The sequence below is a fragment of the Lucilia sericata genome, unplaced genomic scaffold (assembly GCF_015586225.1).
Source record: "Lucilia sericata isolate MDLA Ls3-8-SP2 unplaced genomic scaffold, ASM1558622v1 Contig000259F_arrow, whole genome shotgun sequence".
NCBI classification, from domain to species: Eukaryota; Metazoa; Arthropoda; class Insecta; order Diptera; family Calliphoridae; genus Lucilia; species Lucilia sericata.
The window spans coordinates 413834-431302 of record NW_023994284.1 but is presented as its reverse complement, the minus strand read 5'-3'; the positions used below and the strand labels follow the sequence as shown (position 1 = coordinate 431302).

Below are 17469 nucleotides of genomic sequence, written 5' to 3'. Positions count from 1 at the left end.
CGTTAAGATAAGCTTCTTGTTAAAAAAAGCTTTTTGAAAAAAAGACCTCCTTTTGTGAAAAACCGTTTTTGCTTAAAAAATATTTTTGGTAAAAAGCAATTTTTGTAAAAAGCTTTTTTGGAAAAGTTATTTTTGTAAAAAGCTATTTTTGAAAAAAAAGTAAAAAAAAGTTTATTGTTTCCCTGTCTGTTGCATTTTTAAATAATATGAAATATAAAAAAGCTTTTTTAACAGAGCTTTAATTAAAGTTTCTTTTCTGATCTTAAAACAAGTTTTCTAAGAAAAATCTCTCTGGTTTAAGGGATAAAAAGCAATTTTGTAAAAAAACTTTTTCTTAGAGAGTTTTTTTTTTTTTTTTAAAGCTATTTAAAAAAAGGCTTTCTCATTAAAAATCTCTTTGGTTTAAGGGATAAAAAGCTATTTTTATTAAGAGCTTTTTTCATAATTTTGTGTCTTTTATGCATTAAATATGAAAAAGCTTTATAACAAGCTTTCTCAAGAAAAATCTCAATAAGTTAATGAAAAAGCTTCTGCTGAACTTTTTTGTTAAAAGAGCTTTTTGGAAAAATCTTTTCTTATAGTGTAAAAAGAGTCACACAACAAGTAAAAGCACATATTTTTTTACAAGTTTTGTTGAAGGGGTTTTTGGTAGCTCCTCTCTTTGGTGCTTAATGTTTAAATTTTTAAATTTTCCTATTTGGTTTTCTTGCTTTCCTTAATTTTCCCTAAAAGATTTCAATTTTTCATTACAAAAACATTTTAGTTTAATTGCTTATTTACCATTACTCTTCTGAAAAAAAAAACAACTTTACTAGGCAGGTTCTTCATCACATCCTACACAATATTTAACACTTTATACAGACAGATACCATATCGAATAACAAATGTTGAGTATTTTCTGTATGTTTATATATATTCTGTCACTTCTCTATATTTTGTAGTCAATCTCCCTGATGTCTCTTAATATGTTAAAAACTACTTGAATGTTATTTAGGAAAGGAAGGTAGATTGGAATGGATTGTGGGCACCAGTATTAAATATATATATAAAATATGGTAAGAAAAGCTTTAAAAGTCAGTTGCTACTACAAACAAGCATACAACTCTTTTTGGAACACAAAGAACGTTTAACTAAATCCATTTTGTTGTTGCATTAAGTTTGAATTAGTAGCTATATTCCCCATACAGGCCCACTGTATGTACTCTACAAAAGTAGCAACTAGAAATACATTAAATTTCCTGTTAGAAATAATGAAAATGCATTAAAACCACAATTTTTTAAATATTTGTTTGTTTAGGTATTTATGTGGTTTTTAGCCACATACATATACTCCTAAAAATATACAAGAATTCTATAAAATATCTGCAGCAATCTCTGTTTCCTGGACAAATGTAGAAACGTGCACAATTCCTAGTATAGTCAACATATATAAATGTTAGTTGAGGCTAACCAAACCACCACCCAAATACCCAACATACACAAGAGAGTTTATTTTAGGTAAAATTCATTTAACACTTACTGCACTACATACAACATTATCAAATGCATACTTTCAGGCTGTTGGCAAACACATGTACTAATGCATACTTTAGAGTCTCTAGCATAAGTGTTGGTATCTTTGAAAATCATATTAATATGCTTGTCTTACTATATTATATTTATTAAAATATAATAATATAAAATTTACCATTTAAATATATTCATGTTTACAAGTATTCATAAGACTTATTGTATTTACCACCTTTCTTGAAATGTTACCTAGTTTAAGTATTATGTTTATATTTGGTATATTTTGTTGAAATTAATTATTAAATATTTAATTAATTGTAATATTAATAATAATTTAACTTAAATAACTGTAAAACTCTTAGATGTAAGTTATTGTTAATATTTGTAAATCCTTAAAGTAGGCAATGTCAAATGCCCCTCCAGCAACAAGTGTAAATATGCAATTACTTTTGGAATTAAAATATGAATTTTAAGACAAATTAAGAAACACTTGTTTAATGTTGATTACATTTCAGGGTATAGAATAGTTTACATGCTGCAGTAGAGAAAGGTAAATGGTGTATAGTCCATAATCTAGACTATATGTAGAATAATCTATAATCTGGACCATAAAATAGTCTAGACTATAAAAGATTCTATAATATCAGTCTATAATTTGTACTACAGAATTGTAGTCTGGACTAAAGATCAGTATATAGTCGAGATTATATATTAATTTATAGTCAGAACTATAGATCAGTCTATAGTCACCACAGTAGATAGTCTGTAGTCAGGAATATAGATTCTATTTAGGACTATAGATTAGTCAGTACTGTAAATTAGTCTATACTCAGGACTATCGATTAGCCTATAGTCAGGACTATAGATAAGTCAGGCATAATCAGGACTACAAATTAGTCTATAGTCAGGACTATAGATAAGTCTACAGACAGGACTACAGATCAATCTTTAGTCAGGACTACAGATTTGTCTATAGTCAGGAATATAGCTGACACTACATAGCATAATCTATTGTTTGGAATTTAGAATAGTCTATAGTCGGGACTATAGAATATTCCATAGTCTGAACTATAGAATAATCTATATTCTGGACTATAGAATAGTCTATAGTCTGGACCATAGAATAGTATATAGACCGAACTATAGAATAATCTATAGTCTTGACTATAGAACAGTCTATATTCTGAACTGCAATAATCTATAGTGTGGATTATAGAGTAGGCTATTTCGAACTATAAAGAAAGTATATAGTTTAGAATATAGAGTAGTCTATAGTCTGGACTGTAGAATAATCTGGACTATAGAATTTTCTATAGTCTGGACTAAAGAATAGTCCATAGTCTGGACTATAGAGTAATCTATAGTCTGGACTATAGAGTAATCTATAGTCTGGACTATAGAGTAATCTATAGTCTGGACTATAGAATAGTCAATAGTCTTAACTGTAGAATAGTATAAAGTAGTAAAGAGTAGGCTATTGACTGGACTATAAAGTAGTCTATAGTCTGGAATATAGAGTAGTCTATAGTCTGGACTATAGAATAATCTATAGACTACACTATAGAATAGTCCATAGTCTGGAATATAGAAAAGTCTGTAGTGTGGACTTTGGAAAGGTCTATAGTCTGGACTATAGAATAGTATATAGTCTGGACTACAGAATAGTCAATAGTCTGGACTATAGAATAGTCTATAATCTGGACTATAGAATAGTCCATAGTATAGACTATAGAATAGTTTATTGTCTAGAATATAGAATAGCCTATAGTCTAGACTATAGAATAGTCTACAGTCTGGACTATAGAATAGTCTATAGGCTGGACTATAAAATAATATATAGACTACACTATAGAATAGTCTATAGTCTGGAATATAGAAAATTCTATAGTGTGGACTTTGGAAAGGTCTATAGTCTGGGCTATAGAATCTATAGTTTCAGCTAGAATTGTCTGTAGTCTGTACTATACAATAGTCTATAATCTGAACTATAGAATAGTCAATAATCTGGACTATAGAAAAGTCTATAGTCTGGACTATAGAAAAGTCTATAGTGTGGACTATAGAGTAGTTTATGGTCTGGAATATAGAATAGCCTATAGTCTGGACTATAGAATAATCTATAGTCTAGGCTATAGAATAATCTATAGTCTGGACTATAGAAGAGTCTATAGTCTGAACTATAGAATAGTCAATAGTCTGGACTATAGAATAGTCTATAGTCTAGACTATAGAATAGTCTATATTCTTGACTATAGAATAGTCTATAGTATGGACTATAGAATAGTCTATAGTCTGAACTATAGAATAGTTTATGGTCTGGAATATAGAATAGCCTATAGTCTGGACTATAGAATAGTCTATAGTCTGGACTATAGAATAGTCTATAATCTGGACTATAGAATAGTCTATAGTCTGGACTATAGAATAGTCTATAGTCTGTACTATAGAATAGTCTATAGTCTGGACTATAGAATAGTCTATAGTCTGGAATATAGAATAGCCTATAGTCTGGACTATAGAATAGCCTATATTCTGGACTATAGAATAGTCTAAAATCTGGACAATAGAACAGTCTATAATCTGGAATATAGAACAGTCTATAGTCTGGATTATTGAATAATCTATAGACTGGATTAAAGAGTGGTCTATATTCTTAACTATAGAGTAGTCTATAGTCTGGACTGTAGCATAGATAATATCCAAAAGGCTATAGAATAGTATATAGTTTGGACTATAGAATAATATCTAGTCTGATCTATAGATTGGTCTTTAAGATGGAATATATTCTGGAGTAAAGTGTAATTTATGCAAACATTTTAGGTTCTTTTACTTAAGCCTTTTTTATAAAAACATTAATTGTGAAGCATGTAATCCCCTCTAAAAAACCGATTCGAATTTGAAATTTACAGTTTGAAAAGCTTTATTTTAAAGACAGCTAATAGAAAATTTTCTAACAACATAAAAATATATATTTCTTAGAATAAACAATAAAAACACAGATATAAAACAGTATTATCAAACATGGCCCTAATAGCGAATCTACGCTTCGCGTTAAAGCAAAATTTTCTGAAATATCCTTTGAATATAAAATTCATACGTTTCGCTTGCGAGGAGGCTTACCAAGAAACCCTTAAGAATCTGTGCATTACTAAAGAGTCTAAAGTTATATGCCAGGGATTTACCGGTAAACAGGCCACTTTCCATTGCAAGGAGGCCATAGCCTATGGCACCAAAATGGTGGGTGGTGTTTCACCAAAGAAGGCCGGTACTAAACATTTAGATTTGCCGGTATTCAAAACTGTTGAAGAGGCCAAAAAGGCCACTTGTCCACATGCATCGGTGATATATGTGCCACCTCCCGCCGCGGCTGCTGCCATAATGGAATCTATTAAAGCAGAGATACCTTTAATAGTATGTATTACGGAAGGTGTTCCCCAACACGATATGGTTAAGGTCAAGCAGGCTTTATTGACCCAGGAAAAATCACGTTTAGTCGGTCCCAATTGTCCGGGCATTATAGCACCCGAACAATGTAAAATAGGTATAATGCCGGGTTTTATACATAAACGTGGTATGATTGGCATAGTCTCACGTTCGGGCACCTTGACTTATGAAGCGGTTAATCAAACTACACAATTTGGTTTGGGTCAAACTTTATGTGTGGGTTTGGGTGGAGATCCCTTTAATGGCACAAATTTTATAGATTGTTTAGAAATCTTCCTGAAAGATCCCAACTGTAAGGGCATAGTAATGATAGGTGAAATTGGAGGAGATGCTGAGGAAAAGGCTGCGGATTTTTTAAATGAAAATAATTGCGGTGATCCTCCTAAGCCAGTAGCAGCTTTTATTGCCGGTTTAACTGCCCCACCCGGCAGGCGTATGGGTCATGCTGGGGCTATTATATCGGGAGGCAAAGGTGGGGCCAAAGATAAAATAGCTGCTCTTAAAGATGCCAATGTGGTGGTGACCAATAATCCCACAACTATAGGTAAAGTTTTATATCAAGAAATGCTAGAAATGGAAATTATTAAGCCGCCCAGCAAAAAGCCAGAGGAAAAGCCAGCAGAAAAGGGCAAGAAAAAATAAGATTTTCCTTTAAAATGTGTTAACACCAAATGATTTTGTAATAAAACTTCAAATTTTGTTCATTTCATTTTAAAACTATGATTTTAAATGTCTGTGCAAATCCGCCCCATATCAATTTCATGCTTCATCTTAATAGAAAATCTTAGTTGTTATTCTTCTTTGCCACAATATAAGGATGTTTACTCATCATCCTTTTAAATAAACTGCTTGCTATAATGTCTGTGTGTGTATGTGTGCGTGTCTGTTCAACTTTTACCCCCTGTAATCTCTTTATTTTTTGGAGATTTTTCTAAATAAACTCTCTTATCACTGTTTTTACGCATGAAATTGTTGCCACAATTGAACAAGAAAATCCTGCATTAAAAAAAGTTTTTATCTTTTGTTGCAGTAAAAAATTTTTTATATAAACAATTCGGAAGATTTAACTAAATAATGGACGAAGGTGAAATAAGCTAAATTTTAATTGCATAGTATTTTATAGTACAGGCTATAGGTTATTCTATAATCCAGACTGTAGACTATTCTATAGTCCTGACTATAGACTATTGAAAAGTTCACACTAAAAACGTTTCTATAGTTTAGGTTATAGACTACTCTATAGTCCGTACTGAAGACTTTCTAAAGTCCAAACTACAGACTATTCTATAGTTCACACTACAGATTATTCCATATTCTAAGGTCCAGACTATAGACTATTTTATAATTCTGACTATAGACATTCTGTAGTCCAGATTACAGGCTATTCCATAGTCCAGATTATAAACTATTATATAGTCAATACTATAGACTATTCCATAGCCCATATTATAGACCATTCTGTTGTTCAGACTATAGATATTTTATACTTCTGTAGTCCAGACTATAGACCTTTCTTTTGTGTAGACTATATACTATTTAAAAGTCCAGACGTAGACTATCGAATAGTCCAAACTATAGACTATTGTATAGTCTAAACTATAGTCCAGATTACAGATAAATTTACAGTCCAAATTATACGCCATACTACAGTCCAGACTAGAGACTATTCAACAGTCCACACTACAGACTATTCTATATTCTAAGGTCCAGACTGTAGACTATTCTATTCTATAGCTAAGATAATAAACATTGGACTGTAGACATTCTATAGTCCAGATTATGGACTATATCATAGTCCAGATTATAGTATATTTTATAGTCCAGACTATGGACTAATCTATTATCCAGACGAGGCTATTTTATTGTCCAGACTGTAGACTATTCTATAGTTCAGGCTATAGAATATTGTATAGTCTAGACTATAGACTATTTTGTTTTCCAGACTATAGACTATTCTGTTGTCCAGACTATAGACTATTCTATAGTGCAGACTATAGACTATTCCACAGCCGACACTATAGATTATTCTATAGTCCAGATTATGTACTAATCTATTGTCCAGACTAAAGACTACTCTACTATATATAGTCTTAGTGTGTACTATATAACAGTATATAATCTGTTATATAGTACACACTATCGACTATTCCATAATTCGGACTATAGACTATTCTACAGTCCAGACTATAGACTATTCTATAATCCGGACTATAGACTATTCTACAGTCCAGACTATAATCTATTTTATAGTCCATTCCAGAATATAGACTATTCTGTAGTCCACACTACAGTCTATTCTATAGTCCTGACTGTAGACTATAGTCCAGATTATAGTCTATTCTATAGTCAAGACTATAGACAATTCTGTTGTCCAGACTATATTTAATAGTGCAGACTATCTATAGACTATTTTGTAGTCCAGACTATAGACTATTTTATAGTAGGCTATTCTATAGTCCAGACTATAGACTATTCAATAGTCCAGATTATAGTCTATATAGTCCAGATTACAGTCTATTCTATAGTCAAGACTATAGACAATTCTGTTGTCCAGACTATATTTAATAGTGCAGACTATAGACTATTCTATAGTCCAGACTATAGACTATTCTATAGTCCAGACTATGGACTATTCTATAGTCCAGACTATTGACTACAGTCCTGACTGTAGACTACAGTCCTGCAGTCCTGACTGTAGACTATTCAGAAGTCTAGTCTAAAGGCTATTAGACTATTCTATAGTCCAGAATATAGACTATTCCATGATTTAGACTATAGATTATATTCAGTCCAAATTATAGGATGTTAGTCAACCCGACGGTAACGCCAAAATGTAATAACTAAGCAAAAGGTTTTCGGATCAGAGGGCGGTTGTTTATGTTTTGGTTCCATTAAAAATATACTACATTTTACTTGAATTAGTAATTTTGTTTTCATTTGGCGTGTTATCATCAATTAAATAGCAATTTAATTAAAAATGTCTTCATTGATTTTATCAACTTAATTGAAATGTCATGATGCATTTAATAATTAAATATAGGTGAGTCCCTAAGAGAAAAATAGATCAGTAGTTAGAAATTAAGAAATTTATGTCTAAAAAATATTACGATATACTACGATACAACACCGATTGTGATGTGGAAAAATATGTGAAGCAATATGTTCATTAGGATTTTAACTAATATTAGGCCCTATCAGTACGTGGTATGTATAATTGTGGATTTTATGTTAATAGAAAGCCCCATCCATATGTATGAGTAATTATAATATAACATTTTACAATCGCAATACATTTTTTCATTTGGTAATCTATATAAATAAGCTTCACCATAGCTTGGCAAAACATTCAAGTAAAAATGTTGCAACAAATTTTGAAATTTTATTTTATTTTAACAATCATTCCCCTGACATGGACTACACATACTCCTCAGTTGGCCACTTTGGAAGGTAAGTTGCTGACAAAATGTTTTTGAAATTCACATAAATCTTTTTCATATTATAATAGATTTCCCAGACAATCGTAGTGAACTACCACTTGTTAAAGTAGAAAATAAATATTATTTTTTCGGACAATTCAAGGTAAGAAAAAAAATTCCCCAAATTAAAATTTTAACACATTTTTAACCCGATTATCATATTACAGGTTAATTGGTATGAAGCTTTTCTCATTTGTCGTTCGATGGATGCTTTTCTCGCATCTTATAATTCTCCACAGGAATTGTCTACATTATCTAAATATTTGATTGCCAACTATCCCTTAGATCATTGGTGGTGGTTGTCCGGTACTGACCAACAATTGGAAGGTGATTTCTTTTGGTTTAGTACTGGTAAACGCATTTTTTATGCCGATTGGTCTGCTGGTCAACCGGATAATAATGGGGGTAATGAGAATTGTGTACATTTGTGGTATAAAGAAAGAAAATATCAAATGAACGATTGGGTATGCAATAGGTTGGCATATTATATTTGTGATTTAGAAAAGCGTAATAATAATAATACCGATAGTGTGTTTTATTAAAAAACTATAATAAAATGTATATTCTATAGTCCACAACGTAGACTATTCCATGATCTAGACTATAGACTACTCTATAGTCGAAACTATAGATTACTTTACAGTCTGGGCTATAGGCTATTAATATTCTGTTGTTCATACTATATAAGCCATACTTTAGATTACTACTTTAAACTATTACATACTAGCTGACCCGACAGACGTTGTCCTGTCCAAATTAGAAAACATTTTTATGTTCGATTTGTGATTTTAGATAAATCGAAAATAGTTAGCGTAAAAGTGGGCGTGGTCAATTATTTTTTCAGTAAAACTTTAAATTTGATTACTACGAACATGTTTTAAAAAATTTAGCCAAATCGGTGCAGCCGTTTTCCGATTTTAGGTAAATCGAAAAAAGTGGGCGTGGTAAATTTTTCTTTCAGTAAAAACTTAAATTAGCCGTTTTCCGATTTTAGGTAAATCGAAAAAAGTGGGCGTGGTAAATTTTTCTTTCAGTAAAAACTTAAATTAGATTACTACGACCATTTAAATAAAAAATTTAGCCAAATCGGTGCAGCCGTTTTCCGATCTTAGATAAATCGAAAAAAGTGTGCGTAAAAGTGGGCGTTGTCAATTTTTCTTTCCGTAAAAACCTAAGTTGGACTATGACGAACATTTCAGTAAAAAAATTGTCCAAATCGGTCTAGCAGTTCTCAACTGATGCAATTACCAACGAACGACAATTGATTTTTATTTATATAGATATAGTCCCGACTATAAAATAAGTAGTTCAAAATATAGACTATTCTATAGACTAGAGTATAAAGTTTTCTATAGTCCAGACTTTAAACCATAGTATAGTACACATTATTCTATAATTTAGACTATCGACTATTCTATATTTAGTCCCTACTATCAAATAGCCCAGAGAATATACAATTCTGTATTCCAGATTATAGAATGTTCTATAGTCCAGACTATAGGCTATACTGTAGCCCAAACCATAGAATGTAGACTATTCTATAGTCCAAATTACAGTCTATTCTACAGTTCAGACAATATTCTATTATATAGTTCAGACAATAGTATATTATATAATTTTGACTATAGTCTAGACTTTAGTCTATACATATTATAGTCCATATTCCATAATCCAGAAAATAGTATATAGACCAAACTATCTATAATCTATTCTACATTTCAGACTATATAATATTCGACTGTGAAATACTTTACACCATAGACTATTGTATAGTCTATAATATAGACTAAACCATAGTCCAGACTACAGATTATTCTATAATAAGAAATATTCTATAGACTTTAAACCAGTCAATAGTACAGACTATTCTATAATCTATAATATATTCTATAGTCCCGACTACAAAATAGCTTAGAAAATAGACTATTCTGTATCCAGATTATACACTGTTTTATGATCCAGACTATAGGCTATACTATAGTCCAAACCTGAGAATATAGCCTAGTCTATAGTTCAAGTTATAATCTATTCTATAGTTTAGACAATAGTATATTATATAAATCTGACTATAGTCTACTCTATAGTCCAGACTATAGTCTAAACCATTCAGAATAGTATAGTCCAAAACATAGACTATTCTATATCCATATTATACAATCTTCTATAGTCTCGACTATAAAATATTCCACAGAATAGCCTATTCTATATATTAGACTAAAAACTGTTCTATAGTCTCCCGACTAAAGATAGTCCCAGCTGTAGACTATTCTTTGGTCCACAGATTGTTCTTTAGGCCAGACTATAGAGTAGTGAACAATTCTATATTCCAAAGCTAAAGAGCTTTAACATTACTTAAGATTTTTCCTTTTCCACATTTTAGACTATAGATAGACTATTAAACTATAATCCATAATATAATCCTTTCTATAGTCTAGTTTATAGACGATTCTATACTACATATTATAGACGACTCTATATAACAGACTACAGATTATTATATAGTCCAAAATATTCCTTAATCCAGACTGTAAACTATTATATTATCCAGACTATAGACTATTCCGTATTCCGTACGGAGGGTACTTATTAGTAATAGTTTATTTAGAAACATATATAATAGCTGCCGATTTTAAAATATACTAAGAGCTACAGTTTTAGTTTTATCAGCTTCACAAATATAAAACATAGGAGTCTTACAATCATCATCATTCATCTGATACTTTCTGCCAACACTAAGCAAATGTGCACAATGCTCAACACCCATAAAATTATCCGGTTGACCATCGTACCAATCAGCATAAGCAATAGGTTCACCTGTTCTATACCAAACCCAAAGACCCTCGACATCTTGATCAGAGGCGGACAACCAACAATTAAAATTTCTGGAATATTTCGTACTCAAATAATTGGATAGTTCTGCTAATTCTTCGGCCGTGTCAAAAGAGGCCAGAAAACCACCCATACTGTGACAGGTTAATAAGGCATTATACCAACTAACCTAGAAACTTGGAAATTTTAGTTTTGATTTTGACAATAATATAAGTTTTTTATACCTTATTGTGTCCAAAATAATAAAATTTTTTACCCACTTTAACAAATGGCCGCATATTTTGATAATCGTTGAAATCTGTTTGAGTAATAGTACAGTTATTTAGGGAACTTTTGTATTTTCAATAAGTTACCTTCTAGTTTATTAGTAAACACTCCGGGAGTACGATAGCTTATAACAATTTTTATAGCACATAATACTAAACCGATCTGATAAATATGTTGCCACATTTTTCTATTGATTTCTAATGTTGAAGTAAATGCAAATATCTAAAAGTTTCTAATTTATATGTAAAACTTATTTACAATTTTGTAGAAACAGTTTAGCAATTATTAAAATTATTACAAAAATAACAACTGCTTTTCACTTTTAATATATAAAACTAATAAAATTAATTAATATTTTTTTAATTATTTATGCCATTCGAAGTCGGCTAACCGTAAACTTTGGAGATAAAGAACTTTTTTGTGTAAATAAATAAATATCATACTATTAATGAACTTTTCATATTCAGAATGAAAATGGTTTGCATTATAATATTTAGAGTAATAAATTAGTTTTTTTATTTAAATGTTAATTAATGGAAAGTCTCTTAAACAGTTATCAGTATGAGTCCATGACATGGCCTAGATATACTTCTCAGTTGGCCACCGAACTTGAGAAAGGTCTATGTTCTTGAAAGAATTATATTTTTGTATACATTTTGATAAGACACATATATTGAAAAGTAATGAGTACAACCCCCTTTTTAAACAACTTACTCTTCACTATATATTCATCGATATTTTAACTCATTATTTTAACACAGCGATATAATGGGAGACAAGTACTTACCGCTATCGCTTACAAATAAGTAATCTTATACATATTTGTTCAATACATATATAATTAATATAACTAAACTTTATTTAAAATGAAACGAAATCAATTACCAAGTTTTTAAAACATTCCTACACTAACAGCTACAGTTTCAGGCTTATTAGCTTGACATATATAATTCCTACGACTTTTACAATCTTCATCATTCATCCGATACTTTCCACTTAGACTAAATAACTGCGCACAATGCTCAATGCCCATAAAATTATCCGGTTGACCTTCGAACCAATCACCATAAGCCATAACTTCACCAGTACTATACCAAATCCACAGACCCTCGGAATCTACATCAGAAGCGGACAACCAAGTATTAAAATTTTTAGAATATCTCGCAAGCAAATAATTGGATAGTTCTGTTAATTCCTGGGCAGTTTCGTAAGAGGCCAGATCACTGCCCATATAACGACAAATCCTCAAGGCGTTAAACCAACTAACCTAGAAATAATCGTGAAAATTATTTAATAATTTGCACCTTTTAAATAATTTCTTTATACCTTAGATTCTCCAAAGTAATAATATTTTTTGCCTATTTTAACAAATGGCCTTATATTTATATTATCGGGGAAATCTGTTTAAGTAATAAGTATTGCAATTACAAAATTTAGTTATATTCTATAAGTTACCTTCCAATATATCGGTAGCCACTTCGGGAGTACGATAGGCTATTACCAATTTTATAGCACATAAAACTAAACCGATTTTACAAATATTATGCCACATTTTTCTGTTTATTTTACAAGTATATTTCCGTTATGATTTCTTATATTTGAATGAATAAAAAAATGTAAAAAGATTTATTTATATTCATTAATTTTCCCATTTACAACTTTGTTTTAAAATATTGAAAAATAACAGGTGTTAACTAAAATACAATAACAATAAAACTTGTTTATATATTTTTTAATTACTAGTTATAAAAACCTACACTAATACAACAAAACTTTTCAGATAAAAAACTTTTTCACAGTCCACACTATAGACTATTGTATAGTGCAGACCATAGACTATTCTATAGTCAAGACTATAAACTATTCTATAGTCTGGACTATAGGCTATTCTATAGTTCCGACTACAGACTATTATATAGTCCCGACTATAGACTACTCTATAGTCCATACTATAGACTATTCTAAAGCCCAGACTATAAACAATTCTATAGTTCAGACTATAGACTATTCAATAGTCCAGACTATAGACTATTCTATAGTACAGAATATAGACTATTCTATAGTACAGAATATAGACTATTCTGAAGTCCAGAATATAGACTACTCTATAGTCCAGAATCCACAGTCCAAACTATAGACTATTCTATAGTACAGACTATAGACTTTCTATAGTACAGATTATAGACTTTCTATAGTCCAGACTATAAACTATTTTATAGTACAGACTATAGACTATTGTATAATCCAGAATATGGACTATTCTAATGCAAAACTATAGATGATTTTATAGTCCAGACTACAAACTATGCTGTAGTCGAGACTATAAACTATTCTATAGTCCAGACTATAGACTATTCTGTAGTCCAGACTATAGACTATTCTGTAGTCCAGACTATAGACTATTCTGTAGTCCAGACTATAAGCTATTGTACAGTCTAGATTATATACTATTCTATAGTCTAGACTATAGACTATTCTATAGTCAAGACTATAGACTTTTCTATAGTCCAGACTATAGACTATTCTATAGTCTAGACTATAGACTATTCTACAGTTCAGACTATAGACTATTCCAGACTATTGAAAATGTATTCTATAGTCTAGACTATAGACTATTCTATAGTCTAGGTTATAGGCCAGAATATAGACTATTCTATACTCCAGACAATAAACTATTCCATAGACCAGACTATAAACTATGGTATAGTCCAGAATTTGCACTATTCTAAAGTCTGGACTATAGATTATTCTATAATCCAGCCTGCAGTTTATGCTATAGTTCAGACTATAAACTAGTCCAGACTACAGACTATGCTATAGTCCAGACTATAAACTATCCTATAGTCCAAATTATGGACTATTTTTTAGTCTAGACTTAGACTATTGTACATTCCAGACTATTGACTATTATATAGTCCAGAATATAGATTATTTTATAGGCCAGACTATAAAATTCAATAGTCTCTCTATAGTCCAGAATTTAAACTATTCTAAACTCCAGACTATGGACCATTCCATAGTCCATACTATAGACTATTCTATAGTTCAGACTACAGAATATTTAATAGTCCAGGCTATAGACTATTCTATAGTCCAGGCTATAGACTATTCTATAGTCCAGGCTACAGACTATTCTAAAGTCAAGACTGTAGACTATGTGTAGTCCAGATTATAGACTATTCTAAAGTCCAGATTATATACTATTCTAAAGTCAAGACAGACTATAGACTATTCTATAGTCTAGACTATAGACTATTCTAAAGTCCAGACTATAGACTATTCTATAGTCCAGACTATAGACTATTCTATAGTCCAGACTATATACTATTCTATAGTCCAGACTATAGACTATTCTATAGTCCAGACTATAGACTATTCTATAGTCCAAACTATAGACTATTCTATAGTCCAAACTATAGACTATTCTATAGTATAGACTATTCTATCGTCCAGACAACACACAAGCTCAATGTACAAAAGTGCATTTTTATGATTTAAATAACATTTCATTTACTTTATAAAACCAGTTAATAGTTATATTGTTAAAAAGAATTGCAGATTTGAATGAGTTATTTGCCAAATGTGTAGCAATTGTCCAATAAAATTTTTATTTTAAAAAGGATCTAATATATACCAATAGATGCCATTTTAGGTTTATCTGCTTCACAAATATAATAAAAACGCAAACCACAATGTACGTCATTCATCTGATACTTTCCATTTATACTCATTAAATGTGCACAATTCTCATTACCATTCCAATTGTCCGGTTGACCTTGGGCCCATTCAGCATAAGTAATAGTTTCACCAGTATTATACCAAATCCACTGACCTTCGGTATCTTGATCAGAGGCGGCCAACCAAGCATTGAAATTTTTGGAATATTTTGATATCATATATTTAGATAGTTCTCCCATTTCCTTTCTAGTTTCATAAGAGGCCAATAGACCACCCATAGTTCGACAAATCGTGTAAGCACTGTACCAAGAAACCTAGATAGATAATAACTTGACAATTTAGTTATAATTCAAATATTTTCTTTAAGATTTTTATTTATACCTTAGATTGTCCAAAATAATAATATTTTTTGCCTACTTTAACAAATGGCCTCATATTTATATAATCGGGAAAATCTGTTAAAGTACTTTTGCAATTATTTACTTAATTTTCATATATGTATACTATATTAGTTACCTTCTTGTTTATTCGAATATGCACCGTGAGTACTGAAGCTCATTACAACTTTTATAGCACATAAAACTAAACCGATTTTACAAATATTTTGATACATTTTTCGATATATTAAATGAATTGTTGATTTCTAATGTTCAAATGAATGCAAAAATTTTGAAGGGTTTTATTTATATGCAAATTTTTCTTTTTCAATTATCTTATTTACAATCTTTTATAAATAGATTAATTTTAAAATAACAGCTGTTATTTAATTGTATTAAATGTTTTTTCATATATTTTATAAACAGTTGTGTATACCCGGCGTTGCCCGAGTAAAGAGAAAATTTTATTTGAAGCCAATTATGTGACATAATGTCATTTTGTGAAGGGAAGAATCTTAAATTGTGGTTAGGATCTATTTTGAACCGATCATTATCAAATTTGATAGATTTTTATATTCTTAAAACATTTTTATAAGGAACATAACGCTATTCTGGTTTTATTAAGCCGGTAATGAGCTTAAACATAATTTTCTGAAGGGGATCTTATAGGAGGAGGTTGGATCAATCATGGTCGAATATCCGCTCTATATTACAAAATAAATTTGCAAACTTCTGCAACAATTTTTGTGATTTTAACAGACAAACAGACGGGCATAACTAGATCTATAGAAATTTACCATTCTATGGACTATAGATAGATTACTCTATAGTACATGCCATAGATTATTATATAGTCCAGACTTTAGATTATTCTATAGTCCCGACTATAGATTATTCTATTTTCCAGACTATAGATTATTTTATTGTCCAGACTATAGACTATTTTATTGTCCAGACTATAGATTATTCTATAGTCCAGTCTATAGATTATTCTATAGTCCAGGCTATAGATTATTCTATAGTACAGACTATTGATTATTCTATAGTACAGACTATAGATTATTCTATGGTCCAGACTATAGATTATTCTATAGTCCACACCATTGATTACTCTGTAGTCCAGACAGTAGATTCTTCTACAGTCCATACTATAGGTTATTCTATAGACCACACTATTTATTACACTATAGTCCAGACAGTAGATTATACAGTCCAGACTACAGATTATTCTTTAGTCCACACTATTCATTACTCTTCTACAGTCCATAATATAGATTATTCTATAGTCCAGACTATGAACTATTCTATAGTCCATACTATAGACTACTGTATAGTCCAGAATTGACTATTCTACAATACAAACTATAGATTATTCCACAGTCCAAAATGTTAACTATTCTATAGTCCAAACTATCGATTATTCCTCGGTTAAAACTATTCTATAGATTATAGACAATCCTATAGTGCAGACTATAAATTATTCTTTACTTCCGACTATAGGTTATTCTATAGTCCGGACTATAGACTACTCTATAGTACCGACTATACTCTACTATATAATCCGAACTGTAGACAATTTCAAAGTCCAAACTGTAGACTATTCTATACTCCAGAACTATTCTTAAGTCTATCCTACAGTGCAGAGTATAGATTATGCTATACTTATTAGTTAGTTAGTTAGTTAGTTAGTTAGTTAGTTAGTTAGTTAGTTAGTTAGTTAGTTAGTTAGTTAGTTAGTTAGTTAGTTAGTTAGTTAGTTAGTTAGTTAGTTAGTTAGTTAGTTAGTTAGTTAGTTAGTTAGTTAGTTAGTTAGTTAGTTAGTTAGTTAGTAGTTAGTTAGTTAGTTAGTTAGTTAGTTAGTTAGTTAGTTAGTTAGTTAGTTAGTTAGT

General features: G+C 30.4%; 5 protein-coding genes across 5 annotated transcripts; 2 read left to right on the top strand and 3 right to left on the bottom strand.

The window, feature by feature from the left end:
• Positions 1-4423: 4423 nt before the first annotated feature.
• LOC119602859 (succinate--CoA ligase [ADP/GDP-forming] subunit alpha, mitochondrial-like) lies at positions 4424-5670 on the top strand. The gene has a single exon (XM_037954635.1). The coding sequence runs from the start codon at positions 4531-4533 to the stop codon at positions 5593-5595; it is 1065 nt and encodes a 354-aa protein (XP_037810563.1). The 5' UTR covers positions 4424-4530; the 3' UTR covers positions 5596-5670.
• A 2639-nt stretch (positions 5671-8309) lies between these two features.
• On the top strand, positions 8310-9012 carry LOC119602881 (C-type lectin 37Db-like). Its single transcript, XM_037954658.1, has 4 exons — positions 8310-8400; positions 8459-8532; positions 8597-8959; positions 9001-9012. Exons 1-4 carry the CDS (start codon positions 8310-8312, stop codon positions 9010-9012), a joined length of 540 nt encoding a protein of 179 aa, XP_037810586.1.
• Positions 9013-11001: 1989 nt separating this feature from the next.
• Positions 11002-11737, bottom strand: LOC119602876 (C-type lectin 37Db-like). Its single transcript, XM_037954650.1, has 3 exons — positions 11612-11737; positions 11483-11556; positions 11002-11427 (listed from the first exon to the last, which is right to left on the bottom strand). The coding sequence occupies exons 1-3, from the start codon at positions 11706-11708 to the stop codon at positions 11059-11061; spliced, it is 540 nt and encodes a 179-aa protein (XP_037810578.1). The 5' UTR covers positions 11709-11737; the 3' UTR covers positions 11002-11058.
• A 630-nt stretch (positions 11738-12367) lies between these two features.
• Positions 12368-13119, bottom strand: LOC119602874 (C-type lectin 37Da-like). Its single transcript, XM_037954649.1, has 3 exons — positions 12981-13119; positions 12852-12925; positions 12368-12792 (listed from the first exon to the last, which is right to left on the bottom strand). The coding sequence occupies exons 1-3, from the start codon at positions 13075-13077 to the stop codon at positions 12418-12420; spliced, it is 546 nt and encodes a 181-aa protein (XP_037810577.1). The 5' UTR covers positions 13078-13119; the 3' UTR covers positions 12368-12417.
• Positions 13120-15024: 1905 nt separating this feature from the next.
• Positions 15025-15844, bottom strand: LOC119602872 (C-type lectin 37Da-like). The gene is made up of 3 exons (XM_037954647.1): positions 15720-15844; positions 15585-15658; positions 15025-15517 (listed from the first exon to the last, which is right to left on the bottom strand). Exons 1-3 carry the CDS (start codon positions 15814-15816, stop codon positions 15149-15151), a joined length of 540 nt encoding a protein of 179 aa, XP_037810575.1. The 5' UTR covers positions 15817-15844; the 3' UTR covers positions 15025-15148.
• Between the last annotated feature and the right edge of the window lie 1625 nt (positions 15845-17469).